The sequence below is a fragment of the Hyla sarda genome, chromosome 11 (assembly GCF_029499605.1).
Source record: "Hyla sarda isolate aHylSar1 chromosome 11, aHylSar1.hap1, whole genome shotgun sequence".
Classification (NCBI taxonomy): Eukaryota; Metazoa; Chordata; class Amphibia; order Anura; family Hylidae; genus Hyla; species Hyla sarda.
This window is the reverse complement of record NC_079199.1, coordinates 91,373,880-91,400,082: the sequence shown is the minus strand read 5'-3', so window position 1 is coordinate 91,400,082 and position 26,203 is coordinate 91,373,880. Positions and strand designations below refer to the sequence as shown.

At 41.7% G+C, this 26,203-nt stretch overlaps 2 protein-coding genes across 2 annotated transcripts; both read right to left on the bottom strand.

Moving 5' to 3' along the window:
• Positions 1 to 8,605: 8,605 nt before the first annotated feature.
• On the bottom strand, positions 8,606 to 9,535 carry LOC130294935 (olfactory receptor 11H6-like). Its single transcript, XM_056545089.1, has one exon. The coding sequence runs from the start codon at positions 9,533 to 9,535 to the stop codon at positions 8,606 to 8,608; it is 930 nt and encodes a 309-aa protein (XP_056401064.1).
• A 15,449-nt stretch (positions 9,536 to 24,984) lies between these two features.
• On the bottom strand, positions 24,985 to 25,899 carry LOC130294934 (olfactory receptor 6N1-like). The gene has a single exon (XM_056545087.1). It carries the CDS (start codon positions 25,897 to 25,899, stop codon positions 24,985 to 24,987), a length of 915 nt encoding a protein of 304 aa, XP_056401062.1.
• Positions 25,900 to 26,203: the final 304 nt, after the last annotated feature.

Genomic DNA, 26,203 nt, shown 5'->3' with positions numbered 1-26,203 from the left:
ATTGACAAGTGAAAGTTGACTGGTAGATGAGTAACAAATCCCCCCAAAACATAAAACAACCTCCAAACATTAAAAAAATCTACATATGTATATATATATATATATATATATATATATATATATATATATATATTTGTGATCGGGGCTCCATACGTGTACTAGTGACAGGAAAGATTGCCTACATACCTATACAAGATCTTACCCTAGCATAGCGGTCTGAGTTGTGCCATAACCGCGCAATGAGGGCACGCCTATAGAGGGCATGCACTATAGTGAAGGAATAAGATAAGGGAGGGTTGGGAGGGTTCCACAAACGACACATGCTCCGCCCCTGTAGGAGAGGGGGAAGTTATATACACACGCCCCCACCTGTTCCCAATGAGCCCCACCTGGAAGTGCAGGGAGCGATAATTACTTCCGCCCCTCGCACAAATACAGCCCATCAGGCTTTATACTTGTGATCGGGGCTCCATACGTGTACTAGTGACAGGAAGGATTGCCTACATACCTATACAAGATCTTACCCTAGCATAGCGGTCTGAGTTGTGCCATAACCGCGCAATGAGGGCACGCCTATAGAGGGCAAAAAGCAACCATGCTAGGATGAATACAATTCCTGAAATAAAACATCCTACATCCAGCATCAATCTTCACATACCCGAAGTAGACTATACCTAGTGTGCTGAAAGAGTAGCCCTGACCAACTAGTGACTACTAGAGGTGGTAACCATACCTTTGAAACCGTGGTAGTAACGTCCATCTGTAAAGAATCAACCTGAGAATAACCTTCCCTGCCAAATACTAACTAAACTATACCTATCACCATCACCTACTTGTGACATTACTTCAAATGGACACGGAAAGGCTAACTTCATGGCAGGTCTGACAAGCACCAATACCCTGCTATTTAAGAGGCAAAAACGAAACTGACAGGTAAATGACAAGAAATACCTATCTACCTGATAGATCGTGTGGGTCATGTCGCATGACAAGGTTCACGAAGGCACCTTACCTGATTGAGACTGTAACAGACATTCCTAACTAGCCACTGTACTGACCCAACTGGACTTGGAAGTGATGACCCATTGCAGATGACAGCTCCCTGCGAGAGCAACGTATCTGTAGACGTGACCAGTGTTTAGATGAACCATCATGTCTGTAGACCTGACAGGTCTTTGTGACACCGTCGTGCCTGAACCCGTCACAGGTCCCCGCGGAACCATCGAGCCTGTAGACATGACAGGTCTTTGTGAAATCATTGTGCCTGTAAACGTCACAGGTCTTTGTAAACCACTTTTTTTTTTTTTTTTTCTTCTCAAATACGTAAGTGTGAAATGCCATATTGAGATTGTATACGATCTGAAACGTGTCAGATTACCTACATAACCATGTCAAATCAATTGCTCTGAAATGAGACAGCAGCAACCACGATTCAATCCCCGATCCCAAAGAAATGAGTCCTGAAACTGTGTATTAAATGCAGAATATATCTGCAACTAAATTCTGGCCCTCCTTAAAAGAGAATGTGCAATTATGCCGGATAGTTGAATCTGTGCACTATAACGAAATTATAACGTCATCGAGAAATACAACAGACGAGGTTGTATCTGACCTGAAAACGTGTCAGGTCATAACAAATATAACACATGACAAAATTGCTCTGAAAACGAGTCAGTAGCAACTGGCATTACCCCTTTTAACCTGAAGAGGAGTCAGGCAACAGGGTAACATCATGAGTATTCATGACAAGATACCTGTATGAAGCTGGCGTGTTGTTCTGAAGGCGTGTCAGTAACAAAAATGACCAATTGCGTCCAATACCCTAAGCAAAGGATCTACCTCCCCTGTGTGCACTGCATGAAACATGTTAACCGTATGTACGGCATAACCTGCTAACAGTATACCCAACTACAAGTCGCTACTCAATATGTTATTGCTCTGAGACATGTCTAACAATAACCTATGTGGTGCATCCCCCCCTGCAGACGTAGGAGGTTTAAGAATATGTGCTCGATATATCTGCAATAAATGTAAGCACCATATGAATACTGTAAGCGTGTCTTGTAAATATATGTACAGCCAGAGGTGCAACTGCTATTCAACACTAGGAACGAATGCACATAACCTACCCGCATACAACTATGGTAGTATGCAACAAATGCTGTGTACAGGTGCATGTATCATACACAAGCTGGGAGCGTAAGTACCGTGAAAACGTAAGGAACGTTATGAATTTATGCTCTAACATCATTATGAGTACCTCATACATGCCTAGAAAATAAAGTGTAAACATATCTAAAAAGATAGACAACGTGCAACTATGCCGGATAGTTGAATATGTCTACTATAAGTAACTGATAACGTGGTCATGAAATACCACGGAGGAGGCTGTATCTGTCCTGAGAACGTCTCAGGTTGTGACAATGAACCACAATGTAATTGCTCTGAAAATTTGTCGGTAGCAACCGACATTAACTCCTTAAGCTGAAGGAGTCAGGCAAATAGGGCAACATCCTAACAAAGCTGTATAAGCTTTCCGTATAAACATTATGCACCAATATGCAGTATGAAAGCTATGAGCATGAGTACAGTAATGCTACGCGAGCATATGTGTAGTGTAGACTCTAAGGATGGAAATGCAGAAAAACTATTACCCATGTACAGTACAACAAAATAAAGCTATGAACGTAACCAGACTATGAGCGTAACGTGCAACTATGCCAGATAGTTGAATCTGTGTACTATAACAAAATAACATAATCGAGAAATACAACAGACGAGGTTGTATCTGACCTGAAAACGTGTCAGGTCATAACAAATACACCAACGACAAAATTGCTCTGAATAAGAGTCAGTAGCAACCGACATTACCCCTTAACCTGAAGAGGAGTCAGGCAACAGGTTAACATTGTGACTATTCCTGAAATTGGTTGCTCTGAATGTGAGTCAGTTACAACCGCGATTCAACCCCTGAAGGAACGAGTCAGGTGACCGGGTATTGAACAGCCGATTAGTGCCACTAAAATGATGACCACCCTTGAACGAGTACCTGTGCCGGATAGTTGAATATGTGTACTATAACTAACTGATAACGTAGTCGTGAAATACAACAGAGGAGGTTGTATCTGACCTGAGAACTTGTCAGGTCATGACAATAAACAACAATGCGATTGCTCTGAACAAGTCAGTAGAAACCGACATTGACCCCTTAACCTGAAGAGGAGTCAGGCAATAGGGCTACATCCTGACAAACCTGAGTGAACTTTCCGTATAAAAGACTATGCACGAATACACAGAATGAATGCTATAAACATACGTACAGTAAAAGCTACGGGAGCATGTGTGTAGTGTAGACGCTATGGATGAACATGCAGAATAAATACCATTACCCATGTACAGTAAACGCTATGGATGTTAGTGCAGAGAACATAACAGAATGAATGCTACATGTACGCAGAATAAGTACAACAACGTGTCAGCATAATAATTACTACCATCGTATGTACAGAATGAATGCTACGAATGTCCGTGTAGTGTATTGCTACAATTCTATGTGCAATATACATGACGTGAACATGTCTGTGGTATGAATACAACGAGCGTGTATGTGGTATAAATGCTATGAGTGTATAGTGGTATGATACTCTGAGCAGTATAATGCTATGAGTATACTTGCGATATCACTGCTAAGAGCGTATGTGCCTGATGTAGGCCATGTGTATGTGCAGTATAAATGCTACAAGTACATGTGCAGTATAAGCGTCGAGCATATGTGCTACGAATTAATATGTGGTATGACGCTATGAGGTATGAGTACTATGAGCAGTATAATGCTGTGAACATGCTATGAGCGCGTGGCCACAACTGCACGAAACAGCATGTCACTATGTGTGAGAACCATAGGAAACCTGCGTGTATGAATGCGGTGAACATGTGAACAACAAAACCATGACCGTGTAACCAATATAACTGCCATGAGTGTATGAACCCTGCATGTATGAATGCAGTGAACATGTGAACAACAAAACAATGACCATGTAACCAATATAACTGCCATGAGCGTATGAACCCGGCATGTATGAATGCGATGAACGTGTGAACAACAAAACAATGACCGTGTAACCAATATAACTGCCATGAGCGTATGAACTAGGCATGTATGAATGCGATGAACGTGTGAACAACAAAACAATGACCGTATAACCAATATAACTGCCATGAGCGTATGAACCCTGCATGTATGAATGCGATGAACGTATGAACAACAAAATCATAACCGTGTGACCGATGTAACTGCCATGAGCGTATGAAACCTGCGTGTATGAATGCGGTGAACGCGTGAACAACAAAACCATGACCGTGCAACCAATACAACCGCCATGAGCGTATGAACCGTATGAACCCTGCGGTGAACATGTGAACAACTTAAGAACCGTGAGAGTGTGACCACTATAACTGCCATGAGTTTATGAACCGTATAATTGCTATAGGCAGTATACTGCCGTAACCAGTATGAAATACCATTAACATATGAACCGAATGATACTTTGAGCGTATGAACCACTGATAATTACGAGGTGTTTGATTGCCATGAACGTAACATGGTAGAAAGAACGTAAGACCGTGAACATGCCAAGAATATGTGAACAGCATAAATGCCAAGTTTGTGGACCGTGTAAAACACCAGCGAGTGAGAGAATAACCATGAGGTGAACAGCATAAACGAGTTTGCCCAGTATAAATGCTGTGAATGTATCGTCAGTGAGTGTATGTACCGTATATAATGATATTAGCACATGAAACTGTATACATACTATGCGCGTCAGAGCAGTGTGCCATAAGCGTATGAATTAACCATGAGAGTACGGACAATAAGAAACTCATGGAGTTATCAAACCGTGAAGATGCTCTACTCGTGTGCACCTTGCACCAGTAATGCGTGTATGCCCATAATAAACCAAGCGTATGAACCGTATGGATACCATGATCGTGCAAATAACACTGTGTATATTATGATTTATTTGGATGTAGCCTATGTTATATCTCTACAGAGCATTGCACCCTACTATATACTATATTGAAACAAGACAGTCTACAGAGCACTGCATCACCACACACAGCATATGCTACCCTGCAACGTGATCCTCTGCAGAGTATTGCACCACACCAAACAGTAAATGCCACCCTGTGTTGCAACGAGACCCTTCGCAGAGCACTGCACCACACTGGACATGCTAACTGTAACGACCCTCTGCAGAGCATTGCACTATGCCCTATATAATATGTTGTATTGAAACCATCCCATCTGCAGAGCATTGCACTAACTGTATAAAGTTTGTTTATAATGAGACCATCTGCAGAGTATAGCACTATACTGTATATAGTATATATTATATTGTAACAAGACCATCTGCAGAGCATAGCACCATAGCTGTATATCATGTATACTATATTGTAATGAAACCATCTGCAGAGCATTGCACCTTAACTATATATCATGTATACTATATTGTAACAAGACCATCTGCAGATTATTGCACCATAACTGTATATCATGTATACTATATTGTAACGAGACCATCTGCAGATTATTGCACCATAACTGTATATCATGTATACTATATTGTAACGAGACCATCTGCAGAGCACTGCACTATACCGTTATACAGTACATGTTATATTGTAACGAGACCCTTTGCAGAGCATTACACTGTACCGTATACTGCAAGGGCACCGTATACCCCGCAGAGCACCGCACCACACAGCAAAAGTTATATTGAAACGACTCTTTGCAGAGCATTGCACCACACTGTATACAGCAAACTTTATATTGAAACAACCCTCCGCAGAGCATTACACTATACTTTAGATTAACGATAGCAGACAAGCTGACAGGACCGCCTAACGAGGACTGGGCAGCTGCCGCAACCTGTCCTAAGGGCATAGACAATTGTAGCTGTGCGGGTGGCGGGCGGTCCACATGTCGCCATGAGGCAGCTAGCGGGCTGCGCGAAATGCTGAGGCCGCACCACCCCCAGCACCGATTTAACTCACCTGCTTGCCGCTCCTGGCCCCCACTACCGCTGCGGGCAGAGCCAGCCAGCACCATACCTGCCCAATATTACCTTATAATCAGAGTGAGACAGCATCCCCAGATAAGACAGCCAGCGGAGCTGCCCGGAATGCCGCGCCTGCACCCCCCCAGACTCATGATCAGCGAGGCCTCCGCACCGTGAGCAGCAGCTCTGAAGATTTTTGTGGGAGATTCAAACACCAGACTGCCACAGGAAGCAGAGATTCCACAAACGACACGTGCTCCGCCCCTGTAGGAGAGGGGGAAGTTATATACACACGCCCCCCACCTGTTCCCAATGAGCCCCACCTGGAAGTGCAGGGAGCGATAATTACTTCCGCCCCTCGCACAAATACAGCCCATCAGGCTTTATACATATATGTCTGGTAAAGGAATTGTTAAATAGGGTAAAGGACAGAGCAACCCTGCCATGTCTTTTGCCAGTAAGAATGTTGGTGGCAGTATCAGCACCAGTACAGGTAGCAGCAGCAGGCATGTGCCTGGTGGTAGTCATAGCAGCCACATCAGCAAGCAGAAGTTCTCACTGTCTCCCTGGGGTTGTTTGGTTTTTGATGATAGAACAGCCCTTGTGGACTGGTTGATTCGCTCAAGGTCTTCTCAGGAGGAGGAGGAAGAGTCTGATGATATGACATAAAGCCAGGTCCATGGATTTCTCATTATCTATAGTTACATGGTGTGATGAAATTGTCTGTTCTAGATGGTCTGTTCCATCATTCCTGTCTTTGCTTTCCCATCCCTAGTGCTAAGCATAAGGATAGCATTAGCCATGGGGAAGCAGTGGCCGAGTATAGCACAGGTGGTAATAGGCATGGTGGTGAGATTGTAAGACATCATGGGGGATATGTTGAGGGGAAGCAAGGAGCCTATGATTAGACATCAGATGTTCATACTGAAGGGAGTGTTGGGAATAATAAGAAGGAGTTTGACGATGAGGATGTTCTCAGGCCTGTTGGTCTGATCAGCTCAGGAGCAGGTGACAGCGATGCTGCTTTTCCATCTGCAGGCTTGAGAAAAAAAGCCTTCCAGAGCAGGAGCACAGCCGGGTGGTGGTGTAGCTATCTCTTTACGATATTCTTTCATGTGGAAATTCTTTTCTATCTTAGTAGATGCAGAAAACCAGGCATAGTACTATTACTGCAAAAAAGAAAGTAAGGCATAGCCAGGGTCCAAGTTTAGGAATTAATAAACTACATAAGCACATGGAGCAACATCCCAAGGCATGGCTAGAAGTATCACTATTCCACCACTGCCTGCTGTCTGATGGCAACCACAACAAACACCAGTCCACCATTGCCTTCTGTCCACTGACTGCAGCTATCACTAGTCTATCACCACCTGCTTTCTGCTAGCTACTAATTATATCATCAGTCCACCACCACCATAGCTGCTGCTACTACCAGTCAGGCCTACACATAAACAACCTATAATCCTAAAAAGGATTTTTAGGCTTTTCATACAAAAACTATTTGGTATTCACCATTCTGGACACAAATCCTGTTGCAATTCCAGTAATGAGAGAATTTTTGGACAACCCCTCATCATAAAAAAGGGAAAATTTTCCTTTTGAGTTTTCATACAAAAGCTATTGCTCCTTACCAGTACAGAACGCCAATCCTGTTGCAACTCCCGAAGTGGAGAATATTTGGAACGTTTGAAAAAAGCTATTGTGTCTTCTTCATTTGCAAGTCAGGAAACCTTTCTTAACTCCCAAAAATTGTTTTTTTTATATATAACTTTTCCAACTTTTCAATATATCCAATATATACATTGATATAAAATATACTATTTTTTAAATATTTACAAGTTCTTCAATATTTTAAGACACCATCACCAATCCTGTTTTGCGCCTCCCTAAAAGGAAATATTTTTTTTATATTTTTTCAACTTTTCAATATTTACAAAAGCTATTTTTCCAATCCTGTTGCAACTCTCAAAAAGGGAGAATTGTTGGAATGCTTGGAAAACACGTTGGGTCTTCTGATACCTCTGTGTGCATTTCAACACTGACAGGCCAACAAAAATTTATAATTTATGCAGCTTTATTTAAGTGTTAAAAAGCATTTATATCCCCTAGCACAGTATGTCTTCAAACAGTATGTTAGTTACCATGGGTTACTGCCTTTCATCAAAACCTTGATATTACCTAAAAACCACTTTAAAACTACATGAATACATTCCTAGTTGACCGTAGGGCTTTAGAGCATTTAAGCAGTTTTATATACATGTTTTGAGGCTTATTTTATTGATGGTTTTCTTAAAACCTGTTCTCTTTAAGTTTATACAATTTTAGTAATAATATTAGCAATAATCTAAGTGAAATTACCGGTTTGACTATTAATCTAAAAAAATCTGAAGAATCAGAGCAGAAAGGTCAAAGCAGTAATCTTGGTGGAATTTAAAGGTTATTAGTCTTCCAAGCTTATAGCACTGTACTAATGTATATAAACAAGATGTAAAAATTAATCTGAAATTGAAATCACTGAATAATAGAAAACTATTTTCAAAATCATTTTACATTGGTCTCATGACTCGGTTCAATAAATTTGTAAAAACCTTCTTCACATCCCTGTTCCTAAAGGTATAAATGAAAGGATTAATGGTTGGGGTGAATGCTGTGTACATAAAAGAGAGGTACTTTTCGTAATGGCTGCCTCTGGGTTTCACATACACAATCATGGCCGTGCCAAAGAAGAGACTGGCTACAGTGAGATGAGACGTGCAGGTGGAGAAGGCTTTCTGTTTCCCATCTTTACTCTTGATCTTGCTGACAGTCATTATAATACAGACATAGAATCCTATTATTACGAGGAAAGGTAGAACAATAACCATGATGGCCGTTAAACTTGTTGATATACTGCTAATGAAAGGATCAGAACACGCCAAGCTTTGTAATGGAGCCATGTCACAAAAAAAGTGATCAATTATATTAGGGCCACAGTATACCAACTGGGCTGTAGTGATGATTGGTACTAACATACTGGTAAATCCTAAAAGCCATGGAAAAATAACTAGTCCAACACATGCTGTAGGAGTCATGATGGTGGAGTAATGTAAAGGCTTGTTAATGGCCATTTGTCGATCAAACACCATCACCATAAGGAGAAAGCATTCAGTGTCACCCAAAGAGTCAAAGACATACATTTGAGTAAAACATCCAATGAAAGATATTGTGTTGTTATGTCCTAACAAAATGGACAAAAGTTTTGGAACTGTGACCGAGACAAACATGATTTCCAAAGCGGAAAACACAGCGATGAAAAAATACATTGGTTTATGAAGTGAATGTTCTAGTTTAACAACAACGATTATTGCGAGATTTCCCATAATACAAGTGATATAGGTCAGCAGAAAAAATGGAAAAAATAATATCTGAATCTGGTGCAAATCACCAAAGGCCAATAAAACAAACTCTTCCACCTTGGTCTTGTTTCTCTGCGTCATTCTCTGAAAAAGAGTAAGTTGTTATAGATGCAATTCTCTTTGCTATTTATACTTTTAAGTTGTGGTCACAAAAAAATTGTATGATACATTTCTCCTCTCACCGTTATTTATTCCTTTGGATCTTTTTTCTTGCACTTCTTTAATTTACAAAAACAATAATTTAATAAAAATGAAACAATATAAACCATAAATATTATTTAACACATTCTTACACTGTTACATTGAAATCGTGAAGCAATGCAGTTACAAACTCCTGCTAGTCTTCTGTATTTTATATGTTGTATTAAAAAGACATCTATCTATCTATATATCTCATATCTATCTCATATCTATCTTCTATCTATCTATCCATCTATCTATCTATCTCATATCTATCTATCTCATATCTATCTATCTCATATCTATCTATCTCATATCTATTTATCTATCTATCTCATATCTATCTTCTATCTATCTATCTATCTATCTATCTTCTATCTATCTATCTCATATCTATCTTCTATCTATCTCATATCTAACTATCTCCTATCTATCTATCTATCTATCTATCTATTTATCTATGCATCTATCTCATATCTATCTAACATATATATATATATATATATATATATATATATATATATATATATATCATATCTATCTATCTATCTATCTAATTTCTATCTATCTATCTCATATCTATCTATCTATCTATACATCTATCTCATTTCTATCTATCTCATTTCTATCTATCTATTATCTATCTCTTAGAGAGAGAGAGAGAGAGAGAGAGAGAGAGAGAGATCTTTTTATATATCTATCATATATCTATATCTATCTCATACATTTTCATTGATTTATTCATTTATACAGGTCTTTATACCTCTTTATGTATCTCAAAAACATCCCATAAAGCTTTGGTCAAAATAAATGCATTGAGAATATTGAAGTAGGTACTATATTCAATCCAATATATATACCATTGTAAGATGTACACAGGGGATCCCTACTTCATTTCATCATAAATACATTTAGTCTCATGAAAGCCATTACGTTGTGGTAGATTAAAAATACTCCTAACAAATCTCTCGTGACTTTGTATTTTCTTCTCCTAATGATAAATGAATTGTAAATTTTAACATATTTATTAGATATTGGAGATTTTTCAAAATATTGACCAAATAGCCACTAGAAATATAAAATTAAAAAATAAATGATGGCATTAAATAAAATTGTATCTATCACTAGTACTAGTATTACTAGTATTGAAGAAGTATAGACTTTACAACTTTAAAAAAAAAATGTTCAGCAGAAGAACGACTGTGTGAAGTGTGAAAGATGTCAAATCCTTTACAAAAACCATACAAAGCAAGCTAAGCACAGCATTGTGCAGTTGGCTGACCTCGATGACCTGTCACCCGCATTACTGTGTTCAGTTGGTGCACTACAGATCCCAGCAGTGTGACTGCAGAATGAGCCTGTAAAAGTTATCACACTACAACACAAAGAAAGCTGAGTAAAGCATTGTGCAGCGGGGTGATCTCAATGATCTGTCTCCTGCATTACTGTGTTCAATTGCAGCAGTACAAATCCCAAAAGTGTGTGTAGGAAGCTATTACACTACAAATCAAAGCAAGAAAAAGCAAAACATTGTGCAGTGGGCTGACCTTATCTCCATTAAAGGGGTACTCTGGCGCTAAGACATCTTATCCCCTATCCAAAGGATAGGGGATAAGATGCCTGATCGCGGGGTGCCCGCTGCTGGGGACCCCCGTGATCTTGCACGCAGCACCCCGTTACAATCAGTCCACGGACCATGTTCGCTCCAGGCCTGCAGACTGGCAATCACGGGCCCGGATCATTGTGACGTCACCGCTCTGCCCCGTGTGACGTCATGCGCCGTCCCCTAAATGCAAGCCTATGGGAGGGGGCTTTGGATAGGGGATAAGATGTCTTAGCGCCAGATTACCCCTTCAAAAGCATTGGAAGTGAACATGTAATGAGCACTTTATGCCAACATACCTGTATTTTTTAGGTTTATTTAAATATATAGAATTTTATAGCAATGTTAAACCCCTTAAGGACTGGGCCATTTTTCATTGTTACACTTCCGTTTTTTCCTCCTCACCTCCTAAAAATCATAACGCTTTCAACTTTCCACCTACAGACCCATATGAGGGCTTTTTTTTGTGCCAAAAATTTTACTCACATTTTCACCACAAAATCTATTGTAAAATCAGAAATAAAATATTTGTGGGGCATAATTGAAAAAAAAAAAAAAAAAACGCCAATTTTGTAACTTTTGGGGGCTTTTGTTTTTACATAGTGAACTTTTGGGTAAAAAAGACAACTTATCTTGATTCTGTAGGTCCATACGGTTACAAGGATATCTACTTTATATTGGTTTTATTTTATTTAACTACTTAAAATTTTTTAACTACATTACAAGCACATTACAAGCACAATTACATTACTACAAGCACCAAAATTAGTATATAAAAAATTGTCATCTTGTGACCCCTTTAACTTTTTTAATTTTCTGCATACGGGGAAGTATGTGAGTTCATTTTTTGTGCCCTGATCAGAAGTTTTTATCGGTACAATTTTTTTTTAGAGGACTTTTTTGATCGCTTTTTATACATTTTTTTAGGGTATATAAAAAAATACACAATTTTGGACTTTGGATTTTTTTTACGTAGACGCCATTGACCGTGCAGTTTAATTAAAATTATATTTTTATAGTTCAGACATTTTCAACATTTATTTACATATCACATATGTTTATGTTTAATCATGTTTACATATTTTTTTAATGGGAAAAGGAGAAGGGGGTGATTCAAACTTTTATTAGGGAAGGGGTTAAATCACATTTATTAACTTTTTTAAATATATTTTTTAGTCCCCATAGGAGACTATTACATGCAATCTTCTGATTGCATACACTGTTCAATGCTATGTCATAGAATAGCATTGATCAGTGTTATTGGCGCTCTGCTGCTCCAGCCTGGATCTCAGGCATGGAGCAGCAGAGTGCTGATCAGATGAATATGGAGGCCGGTAGGGACCCTCCCCCGTCCATACAGCTGTTCGGGACACCGCAATTTCACCATGGTGGTCCCAAACAGCCCAAATGAGCTGCCGGGAGCTGTTTAGTCTTGTTTTAGACGTGGCAATTAACTTTGATCGACACGTCTAAGAGGTTAATGCCGGGCATCACCGCGATTAATTTTTGATTCGATTTAATCATAATTGGTGATGTCCGGCATTAGCCATGGGTCCTGACGGCTGATAGCCCGTGACCCTGTGTTATAGCATGGGAGTGGGACCAGGTCCTTAAGGTGTTAACATAAATACGCACTTCTAGTGTTGAGCGTAAATGAGGATTAGGCTTTCTAAGCCAAGTTACCTGAATTCTATGTTTTATTTTAAAAAACAACACGTGTAGCTGAATTAAACATAAATATTCATTTCTTACATTGAGAGTGACTGTTGAATAGGCTTTTTAGGCAAAGTTACCTGTGTTTTCTGGGTTTTATAAAAAAAAAAACTAAAAAAACATAGCATGTTTAGCTGTTTTTAACAAAGATACACATTTGTAGCATTAAATGATTCCTGTCACCACCAAAATCGATTGGACTGATAGGACAGCCAATTCCCAGCACAGAACATGTTGCCTTTTATGGCTGAGGAATGATGGCCTTGTGTTACTGTAACAGTTTGGTGGGGAAAGGGAAAAGGTCAGAGCAAAGTTCTACCTTTAGTTGTTGACCCTGGGGCTGAGGTAATATTCCTTCATGTAACCCATCACATTTTGTAGGCCCCGTAGTCCTCATTAACCCCTTAGGGACTCAGCCTATTTTCACCTTAAGGACTCAGCCCTTTTTTGCAATTCTGACCACTGTATTTTTATGCATTAATAACTCTGGGATGATTTAACCGATTATTCTGATTCTGAGATAGTTTTTTCATGACATATTCTTGGCATATTCATGGCATGTTTTTACTTTTTGAAGACATTAGAGGACTTCAAAGTGTAGCAGCAATTTTCAAAATTTTCACGAAAATGTCAAAATCAGAATTTTTCAGGGACCAGTTAAGTTTGAAGTGGATTTGAGGGGTGTTTCTGTGAGAAATACCCCATAAGTGACCCCATTATAGAAACTACACCCCTCAAAGTATTCAAAAGGACATTCAGAAAGTTTGTTAGCCCTTTAGGTGTTTCACAACAATAGCAGCAAAGTGGAGGAGAAAAATCAAAATCTGCATTGTTTACACTAACATGTTCTTGTAACCCCATTTATTTTAATTTTTAAAAGTCGTATTAGGAGAAAAAGCCCCCAAACTTTGTAGCCCAATTTCTCTCAAGTATGGAAATACCTCAAATGTGTACATAAAGTGCTCTGCAGGCTCACAACATGGCTCAAGAGGAAAAGAGCAACTGTGGGATTTTTGAAAGCAAATTATCAGCATAATGCAAACATTTCCTAATGGCCTCGAACCGGGGACGGGTCATGGCCATGCTTTAGAGCAGAGTCTGGTAAAGGATGTCCCTGCTCCAGTATTGCCTGACCTTTGGCTTTTTAACTAGGCCCATATGCAGCACGAGGCCCCAAAAGGTCCTCATTTCGGCTGCACTGACTGGGAACCAGCCACTGGGCCTAGCCAAAAAGTAGTCCGGGTTTGTGGTGACAAACTGTTGGGCATACAGGTTCGTCTGCTCAACCATCAGATTTACAAAGTCATCACTGAAAAAAAAAACTGAAATAGTCCATTTCAGTGAACCCGACGATGTCACTCTTGATTCCTAAGTCGCCAACAAACTCAGGAATCACGGGCTCGTGTTCCGCTGGCTGAGTCCAGACATGTTAGCTGGTACCAAGCACCAGTATACTTGGCTGGGGGGCTTGACTAGTATGAGCGCCAGGGGGACTTGTGGTGACAAACTGTTGGGCGTACAGGTTCGTCTGCTCAACCATCAGATTTACAAAGTCATCACTGAAAAAAAAACTGAAATAGTCCATTTCAGTGAACCCGACGATGTCACTCTTGATTCCTGAGTCGCCAACAAACTCAGGAATCACGGGCTCGTGTTCCGCTGGCTGAGTCCAGACATGTTAGCTGGTACCAAGCACCAGTAAACTTGGCTGGGGGGCTTGACTAGTATGAGCGCCAGGGGGACTCATACCAGCATGGGACACAGGGTCAAGAGCAGAGGAGGTTTTTGCGGACCCACTTGGCGGCGTCTCCGCCACCTTGGTGGCTCATCATCAGAATTAGATGAAGAGGAGGACGAGGAAATAATGAAGGTGGGGTCTTCCTCGCCCTCTGAGGCACTTTCAGTGTCGGAGGCTAGAAAGGCATATGCCTCCTCTGCTGAAAACGCCCTGCGGACCAGTGTATATATGTGGGGGGAAAACTTTATTGGTGTGTGTGCTGCGTGTGGTGCGATACTTTTTGCCCTAACCTAACTAAACCTAACCGAAAAAAAAACCTACAGAAAAAATATAAACTAAAAAGGGAAATAAAGAAAAAGGAAAAAAAAAAAAGCCAAAAAAAAGTGTTTGCCTAATCAGTGGTGTGCGCACTGATTAGCGCTTAGTGGAGGCAGGGAGCAGAAGTCAGTGGGGGTTCCGGCCACTCAGCCCAGAACAGTGGCTGGTGGCGCGTACAGACCCCCACACAAAATACCCCAAAAATGTAACTAAAAAACGCTTAACCCCGAAAAAATGCACCCGCCTGAACCCAAAAAAAAAACGCTGATCAGTGAAAAGTCACTGACAGCAGTGGGACAGGCCGCACACACAGGTACGGTCCGTCCACACAGCACAGGCCTGCTACTGGTGGCACGGACCGACTAGAGGTGCAAAAAAAAAAAATAAGCTGATAATAACCCGAAAAGACGCCTGCACCACAAAAAAAAAAAAAACGCTGATCAATACTATGGGACCGCTCTTTTATGGCTAAGAGGGCCCGGCCACACGTTTAGCAAAAATAAAAAGGTCTGTGCCCAAAATAGAAAAAACTGGCGCAGACCACAGTGACCCTGTAGGGCCCGGGTCACGCAGCTAAAGGTGCGGCGGATCCTGGGACACCTACAGATGTGCTCTGAAAAAAAAAGGTATCTTTTTTTTTTACTCCTAAATTCTTTTTCCCTGCCTATTCTAAAGCTTTCCCTATCAGTGCTGTGCCAGGGGGGCACAGATCAATGCGAAGATGGCACTTTTTTTCACTCTGAGTGGGCGCACACAGGACTCAGCTCCGCTCTGTTCAGCAAAATGGTGCTAATCAGAGCAGAACATTGTGCTCCTGCTCTCCTCCCCCTCCTCATACACTGATCACCATCCTTATCCGGGTCATCGGGTCACACGTGACCCAGATGACCCGCAAAAGCTGCAGATCGCAGCGATCTGGGTCCATCGCCGGTATGGAGGGTCCTCAGGACCTTCCTCGGTGAAGTGCTGGGATGTCTGCTGAATGATTTCAGCAGGCATCCGGCTCTGATCCCCGCCCGGCGAGTGGCGGGGAATGGAATCGTAGCAAATCGTCTGTCTGAATTGACAGACGATTTGCGCCGATCGCCAATATGGGGGGACCTCAGGACCCCCCTCGGCGATGTGCCGGGATGCCTGCTGAATGATTTCAGCAGGCATCCGGGTCTGGTCCCCACCCGGTGAGTGGCGGGGACCGGAAATGCTGAGGGCGTACAGGTACGCCCTGAGTCCTTAAGGATCTGGGATGCAGGGCGTATGCATACGCCCTGCGTCCCCAAGAGGTTAAAGGTCTTGGTGTAGAATTTATTAAAGTTGTCCAAACAACAAATATCTATCTAAAGATATTTCCAATGTTTATGGAAATATCTTGGCACATATCTATTATTAGGGTTTTGTAGAGAGAAACAGTAGGGCATGTTGACGCTTGGCTTTCCTAACAAAACCTCTTATGTCAGTATAGTTAAAGGGGTATTCCATGAAAAAACATACTTTTTTTTATATCAACTGGCTTTAGAAAGTTAAATAGATTTGTAAATTACTTCTATAAAAAATCTTAATCCTACCAGTACTTATCAGCTGCTGAAGTTGAGTTGTTCTTTTCTGACTGACAACTGTGCCCTCTGCTGACACCTCTGTCTGTCTCAGGAACTACCCATAGCAGGATAGGTTTGTTATGGGGATTTGCTCCCGCTCTTGCCAGTTCCTGAGACAGGCAAAGGTGTCAGCAGAGAGCAGTGTTGTCAGACAGAAAAGAACAACTCAACTTCAGCAGCTGATAAGTACTGGTAGGATTAAGATTTTTAAATAGACGTAATTTTAAAATCTGTTTAACATTCTGGAGCCAGTTGATATGAAAAAAAAAATGTTCATGGAATACCCCTTTAAGGAGGTGGTAAGAGGAAATGCAAATTGGACACCTTTGGTAATGTCTATTGCCAGAAGCCAAGTAAGATTGAGCCAGTATCCACTGCCATGGGAACCAAAGGAGATCAGTGAAACAATCACTGAATTGTTAAGAACAGGTGTAATTCTTCCTGTCATAAGCCCCTGAATTTTGGCTTGGGGCACCCCTTTGGGGAAAAAAAATTAGCTGGACACCCTTACCGAAATTTTTTTTTTATATGTTGGCTATATGTAGGACCCCCTGTTGGTAGGTAGCTTGGCTCCGGTATCACCAGGGTGTAGAGGAGTACAGAGGTTAATAGGTGTAGAGAAATGACCGAGGGATGCACATGGGTGACAGTAAGGTGAACATGAGTGACAGAGGGGTATATATGGGTGACAGAGGGGTGTATATGGGTGACAGAGAGGTGTACATGGGTGACAGCGGGGTAACAGAGGGGTGTACTTGGGAGAAAGAGGGGAAACAGAGCTTTAGCTAGCTCCTTTTTCGCTCAAGGCAAGAACAAAAGATTGCACCCCTCCCCCATTTGGACTCGGGGCACGCCTCAGAAAAAAAAATTGTGGGCCACCCCTACCGGATAATTTTTTTGATATGTTTCTTGTGTAGATTACAGTACGGTTTTATGCAGCAACTCACAAATGACATATTCACTGATCAGAGTCATTCTCTTTTTTTTTTTTCTTCCCCATTTGGCCCAGGACATCATGATAATCTGTTCCAGCCAAAACTTAGGGCAGAACCTGCAACACAAACATCTTAAGCTCTGCACTTTTCCAGCATTATCCTTCCCTTTTTCCCCACAAATGACTCCAGCCTCCTCCAAACACAATGCCACCAGCCTCCCCACAATGCACAATGGGGGAGATTTATCAAAACCTTTGCAGAGAAAAAAGTTGTCCAGTTGCCCATAGCAACCAATCAGCTTCTTTCATTTTTAACAAGGCCCCTGCAAAATGAAATAAGCAATCTGATTGGTTGCTATGGACAACTGGGCAACTTTTCGTTTGCACAGGTTTTGATAAATCTACCCCAATGTTTCCAGCCTCACTCGAATGCCTCCAGCCCCCCCTCCCCCTCCACACACACACACACACACACACAAGCACACACGCACACACAATGCCATATTCCTCCGGCCTTCCCCACACACAATGCCTCCAGCCTTACCCCACACAGTGACAGGGGTGTACATTGGTGACAGAGGGGCATACAGGGGTGACAGAGGGGGGTAAAGGGGTGACAGAGGGATGTATGGGGAAACCGTGGGGTGTACAGGGGTGACAGAGGGGTGTAGAGGGGTGAAAGAAGGGTGGGGGTGCACTACCTGAAGCTGAGTAGGCCTCTGTCAGCGCCCCTGCTCCTTCCCTCCATCCACATCCTTCTACTGAGAGACAAGGGAGAATTTTGACTCCACAGCTGCTTCACAGGAGGAGGATACACGGGGATCAGAGCTGCAGAATCCCGTACCGGGAGTGCGCACAGACGTCTCACAGCGCTGCAGGCCCTGGCTGGGATGAAAAATTCAACAACATTTTTGTGTCATCTTTCCCACCGGTGTGTATCGGCACCCCTGCCAGGGCACCCTGGTTGGGAATCACAGCCAAATGTAGTATGCTGGACTCCCTGTGCCAGACATCCTAAGTCGATGTGCCCCCTTGCAGCAGCATGCCTAAGGCGATCGCCTCAGTTGCCTTATGGAAGCTACTGTCTGGAAACAGATGAGGTGCACATGGGTGTCAGAGGGGTGTACATGAGTGTCAGAGGGGTGTAGAGATGTGATAGAGGGGTGTACATGGATGACAGAGGGGTGTACAGGGGTAACAGGGGTGTAAAGGTATGACAGCAGTGACAAAGGAGTGGTGTACAGGGGTGACAGAGGGATGTACAGGGGTGACAAGGGCTGTGGAGGGGTGACAGAAGGGAGAGGTTTAGTACCAGAAACTGTTCCTTCTCTCCATCCCCATCATTCTGCTGAGGGACCAGGGATAATTCAGAGTCCAGAGCTGCTCCACAGGATAGGAAAGATACACGAGCCTTCCCTCCCACTCAGTCTGCACGCCTGTGACTCACAGGTGCGAAGGCCTGTGCAGGAAAATCAAAAAAATTTAGCGCCATATTTCCCACCAGAGTGTCCTAGCACCCCGGTTTGAAAACAATGCATTCAAGCCTCAATGCAGCCATGGCCGTTGCGCCCCCTTGCAACAGTGCACCTGAGTCAATTGCCTCACTTGCCTCATGGGAGCTACAGCCCTGCCTTAAGGACTCAAAACAATTTTAGTTTTTGCACTTTTGTTTTTCTTCCTCACCTTCTAAAAATCATAACACATTCAATTTTTCTCCTACAGACCCATATAAGAGCTTTTTTTTTTTTGCATCACCGACAGTACTTTGTAATGACATTACTTATTTTATAAAATTATCTGTGGCGAAACAAAAATAAAATTATTTGTGGGGTGAAATGAAAAAATGAAAAACCCAATTTTGCTACTTTTTAGGGCTTCCGTTTCTAGACCGTTCGGTTTAGCTAACCTTATATTTTAATAGTACAGACATTCCCACACGCGGCGGTACCACATAACATTTATTTTATTATTACATTATTTTATTTAAAAAATAGAAAAGGGGGGTGATTCAAACTTTTATGGGGGGGGGGGGGTTATTCAGGCATGGAGCAGTAGATCGCCGATTGGACGATCAGGTGAGGACCCTCCTGTCATCCAGCAAGCTGATCGGGACATCGCGATTCTGTCACGATAGCCCCGATCAGCTCCGCAGAGCTGCCGGGATAGTTTTACTTTCACTTTAGACACCGCAATCATCTTTGATTGCGGCATCTAAAGGATTAATGCTTGGCATTGGCCCGAACGGCGATGCACGGCATTAGCCGTGGGCCCTGGCTGCTCATAGCAACTGAGACCCATGGAGTTTAACCCGTTCTCCGCTCATGAGAATGGTTTAAACCACATCCCGATACTACCTATCCACATGGCACACACAGACCACCCCCCAATGGTCCTCCTGCTAAACGTCCCCGTATGAAGAAGCCTTACCAATCAGCTACGCGCACCCAACCTGCAGCCTCATCCAGTTCCAGGACCTTCCATTCCACGGCACATCACTTTCAGAAACGCAAACCCTCCACCTCCTCTTCCACACGCACCACCCGTCCATTGCACTCGGCCAGAACAGACAGTGGCTCTATTTCACAGCTGTCATCCCATTCAATCTCTTCATCCAACACAGCACTTCCGCCACCACTAATGAGTCTTCATCTTCCTCAACATAACAAAGGCAACCATACCATCGCCCCTCTTATATCCCTGTCTGCTCATTCGGGCTCTTACAAACTAGACCCTGTACCATCCTTGTCACATCCCCATTCTTCCGCTCACATCCGATTTAACCCTTCTGCATCCTCATCAGGACCTGCACTTCAAACCCACTAATCCATTAATATTCAGTCATCTACCCCACCACCACCAATAACCAATAGCCCTCCATCATCAACAGACAACATTCCAACACAAGATCTTTTGGATCTTATGGATCAACTCATTAAAAAACCACCCATTCTACCATCTGGCAGATACCCATCTGATCTCATCTCAGATGACTCCTTGACCGAATCTCATCTACTCACAACTCCCTATAGACGTCTTTCCACACACCAGTTCTTTACACCCTTTAGCACCCCACCAGTGGCCAATTCATCTCCATCTTAATCACCACTACCTGACTCTGCTCTTCCCTCACCTCTCTCACCCAATACCAACACGTTTTTTTTAGGCCTTCCTCAGGCAGTCCTGAAACCTCCGTTATTACCAGACCCCAACGACCTACCTCAACTAGAGGAGATCCACATTGCACCACCCCTGGGCCTAAAAAGAAAACTTCCAGAAAGAGGGGATGCAGAGGAGGTCGTAACAGAAGGGAGAGGAAAGAAGAAAAGAGAATTAGACACCACAAAGAAAACAAACTAAATATGGTTAAAATGTTCAACCTCTCAAGTTACGTTTTCACAGAAATTGAACTTCAAGTCCTGAAAAGTAGGCTCTCCTACTGTCCCACCAATAAAGCTAATAGCTTTGAATTTTTTCTGGATCTTAATAAATTTATTTGTAAAATCACGATCCAAAGATTCTTTGCTCTCAAAGAAGCTAATGACCATACTACTGCCAACACTGAGACTCACCCCATCTCTATACTATTACCCCCTCCCATCCATACCGACTTACGCCCGAAATCTACATTCTATCCCTTGCATGCAAAGGGCAGTCATATTGTTACTTTCTCTACAATGGTTCAATCTGACTTTGACGCCCTATATAGCAATGATAAACGGACCAACTACATGTCAAATCTATCCTCATCCGAACAATCTGCTCTCAAAGCAATGTCCTCCAACAATGCCATCGTAATCCGTTCAGCGGATAAGGGAGGTGGAATTGTCGTTCTAAACAGAAGTGACTATATCAATGAAGCAACCAGACTTCTCTCTGACACCACATACTACAAACCAATCCCCAGTAATCCCACCAAAATATTCCAAGACAAACTCACTAAACTGGTTAATCTCGGCTACTCCCGTGGTGTCTTATCTAAAGCAGAAAAGGACTTCATCATCATCACAGAACCATCAACACCGATTTTTTATTATCACCCCAAAATCCACAAGCATCTTACCCAGCCCCCGGGCCGTCCGATCATCTCCGGTATCAATTCTATATCCTCCAACCTCTCCCATTACATCGACCTTCTACTTCAGAAACATGTTACCAGTCTTCCTTCTCACCTCAAAGACACCACGGCTTTCATTCAGTCCATACTATAATTTGAATGGTCATCTGAATACACGCTAGTTACCATGGACATTTCATCACTATACACCATAATTGATCATGAACTTGGTATTCAGGCTGTATCCTTTTTTCTGGCAAGAGACCAAGAAATGCCCACCGCTCAGAAAGAATTTATTCTGGAGGGTCTTAGATACATACTGACCCATAATTACTTCAAATTTCTTGGCCAGATCTACCTGCAACACAAAGGCACCGCTATGGGGTCTAAAATGGCCCCTAGCTTTGCCAATCTTTTTGTTGGGATGTATGAGGAACTACACATCTACACTCACCCCCTGTTTAAGAACTGCGTGTACTACCAACGATACATAGATGATATTTTTTTCATCTGGAATGGCGCAGGTCCTCTGCTTACGGAATTCCTTGCTGACCTCAACATAAACATCTGGTCACTCCAGTTTACCCCGACCATCTTCCAGGACCACGCTGAATTCCTGGATGTTATGGTCTCCCACAATAACAGTGACCACCTAACTACCAAAACTTTTTTCAAAAAAGTCGATAGCAATAGCTATCTAGATTTTGGCAGCGGACACTTAAAAAATGGCTGTGTAACGTACCCTTCGGACAATTTAAGAGAATTAGAAGGAACGAGAAAGACTTTGTTTTACAGAGCAAGGGACTTAAATCCAGATTTAAGGCTAAGGGGTACCCCCACTCTCTCGTGCAATCCTCCTTCAACCGGTCACAAACTCTTACCCAGAAGGACTGCCTTCTCCCTAAACCTAAGGCCGACATCAAGATCGGCGATAGGTCATTGAATTTTATCACCACCTTCAGCCGTGAACACACAAAAATTAGGAACATTTTGAGTTCCCATTGGCCTATTCTCCTAAAGGACCAACATTTGGGACCACTGTTACCCACCAAACCTTTTCTTACCTTCAGAAGAGGCTGAACAATTCGGGATATAGTAGCTCCCAGCAAGTTAAAACCTCAGACCAACAAGATGGACAGTACCGGTTTTCTTTCAATCACAGGGAGTTTCAGGTGCGGCCTCCCCAGATGCAAATATTGTGCCATTATTAAACACAAATGCACCTCTTTCTCCTCTACCACTACCAATACTGCATATTTCATTAAAACCCACATCACTTGTAGCACCAAATACGTCATATATCTCTTGCAATGCCCGTGTGGACTACAATATGTGGGGCGCACAATTCGCTGCTTCAGGGAGCGCAATAACAAGCATCGTAGCAACACTGTAAATGGTTTTCTGTTGCATAGCGTATCCCGCCACCTGACTGAGGCTCATGGAAAGGACTTTAATTCTATCACAGCAACTCCAATTGAACACATCAGCTGTGATCAGTCCCACAGATATAGCACCCTGAGACGCAGGGAGAATTACTGGATTCATTGTCTCCAGACCCTCTCACCCCGTGGACTGAACGAAATGATTGAGTGTAATCTGTGATGTATCAATATTTTCTTCTCCAATCAGTGATTTACGCCTTGTATATAGATTTAATTTAATATGTTTATTTTATTGTAATTCAATTCAATTTATATTCCGGCTCCTGGTTTGCGGTGTCTGCCCAGTTTCCCAGATCCTCTCCTCCCCCCTTTTTTTTCCCCTCCCCCCCTTTTATGATGATCATACATGCATATACTTATGATACATGCATATACTTATGTATATATGTTTGCATTTTTCCCATATTTATATACATATGGGGTATTTTGGCTCATCTGTGTATGTGTATTCATAGATATACACGGATATCTTTGGTTTATATACGTGGGTACACTCATATATAACCTATCGTTTTCTTGGCTCTGTTCCCTACTATTATATACCTGGGTTTACATAGGGTTAATGTTTCACCCTTTGTGTTATATTTATCCTGCTGTGACAACTGCCACATTCTCTACATTGCCACACCATCTGCTCCAGGTTCAATTATCTACATATACTGTTACCTTTACATGTGCATCTTTTCTGTAGCCTCCTTTTGGCCCCAACGAGTGACTACAGTGGCTGTCATCATTAGCGAGACGGCTTCCTGGGCGCTGCCCGTGATAGGCTGCGTCGTACGTCTCCCTGTTTGCTATGATTCTGCATCAATAAAGAAGCTAAACCTTGCAAAATACTTCTGCCTTGGGCTTCTCATCTTCATCTCACCAGGACGACAGCAGCGATCTTTGAAAGGGTTTTTTCCTTCCTCTCTACTGTATAAACCCTGTTAACGGGACTCAGGACGTACAGGTACACCCTGCGTCCTTAAGGGGATAAATGTGCTTGTTTTTCCTGTTAAAGAGCTGATGTTCTCAGTGTATGAGAATAGATTATAGACTGATATCACCATTGAGTACAGTCCCTGTTATTCTAATATTGAGGCCATAGCCAAACAGTTCAGGGTAAGGCATGCAGTGATAGATCTAGCAAATGCATTCTCTTTAAGCCACATTGCACCAGAGTCATAAGAGCAATTTTAATTTACTTGAGAAGGACCCTGATATATTTTTCAGGTGTCCCAAGAATATTTACATTCCCCCACCACGTGCCATAGACTGGTTACCAGAGATTAAAGACAACTTAACTTAAATGTACATGTTTTCTACTACATTGATGACATTATGATTACCAGAAATAAAGAGTAAGTGGAGCAAGCATTGACTGGTTTAGTTGATCCTAGGTTTGCCAGAGGATTAGCAAAAAAGGAGGTCAAATTTCTCAAAAGGATCTGGGCTAGTCCTGTACAGAAGCTCTGCCAACCAATACTGGGTACAATACATGACATTCCATTGCCAAGGACATTGCAAGATGCACAAAAGTTTCTTGGTGCCTTCGCATACTGGAGATAATTTGTGACTTATCATGGTCTTTGAATGTTTCCATATACAATCTTACACACATTTAAAAAAAAATACCGTTTTCAAACATCACAGTCTAGGTCCAATCGCAGCAGGATTACCATTTCATTTTTATGTAATGGTGACCACCAACAACGTGATGTCATAGGGCTTGTGGCCACCAAATGACGTCAAAGGACAATGATTGGTGCCAATTTGCTTCTAGCCCAAGAAAATGATTGAGGCTTTGCAACAGTTCTCACCTTTGGAGATTACGTTTTTAGCTGCCTTTATATTCTAACAAAATAATTATCTAAAATAATCTAAGTTTGACCTAGTTAAACATGACTAAACTTAAAACTAAATACTTCTTCAGAAACTGTAAACAGAACAATTTATACGAAGATTTAGCATATTTTATAAAAAAGTTGGTCTTATGGCTCTCTTTACTGAATTCCTGAAGATCTCTTTCACTTCCCTGTTCCTAAAGGTATAAATAAAAGGATTAATTGTTGGGGTGAGTGCAGTGTACATTAAAGAGAGGTATTTATCATAATGGCTGAATTTAGGTTTAGCATATATGATCATGCCTGTACCATAGTAGAGACTGGCTACAATGAGATGAGATGTGCAGGTGGAGAAGGCTTTCTGTTTCCCTTCTTTACTCTTGATCTTGCTGACAGTCATTATGATATAGACATAGAATCCTATGATTATGATGAATGGTAGAATAATGTCCACAATGGCCGCTAAATTTGTTGACATACTGCTAACGAAAGGATCAGAACAGGCCAAGCTTTGTAATGAAGCAAAGTCACAAAAAAAGTGATCAATTATATTAGGACCGCAGTATACCAACTTGGCTGTAGTGATGGATGGTGCTGAAACAGTGCAAAATGCTAAAATCCATGGAAATATACCTAGTCCAATACAAACTGTAGGAGTCATGATGGTTGAGTAATGTAAAGGCTTATTAATTGCCAGATATCGATCAAACACCATCACCACAAGTAGATAACATTCGGTGACACCCAAAGAGCCAAAGAAATACATTTGAGTAAAACATCCAATGAATGATATTGTGTTGTTATAGCCAAGTAAAATGGCCAAAAGTTTTGGAATTGTGACCGAAACAAACATGATTTCCAAAATAGAAAACACAGCGATGAAAAAATACATTGGTTTATGCAGTGAATGTTCTAGTTTTACAACAACAATTATTGCGAGATTTCCCATAATACAAGTGATATAGGTCAGCAGAAAAAATGGAAAAATTATTATCTGAATCCGATGCAAATCAACAAAGGCCAATAAAATGAACTCTTCAACCATGGTCTTATTTCGCGGCGTCATTCTCTGAGAAAGTGGTCAAATTAGTATACAATGCTTTTTTCTTTAACTATTTATACTCTAGGTTGTGGACAAAAAAAAAGATTTAAAAAAATGACTTGAAGGTCAAACCCCTACAAGTCTTCCGTATTATTCAGCAAAGAAACATACTAATATGGCATACAGTGTATCTATCTATCTATCTATCTATCTATCTATCTATCTACACCCTGTTCCACATTATTATTCAAATGATATTTAAGTGTCACAAAGATTTAATATTTAGTTTTTCAATTTAACTCATGGA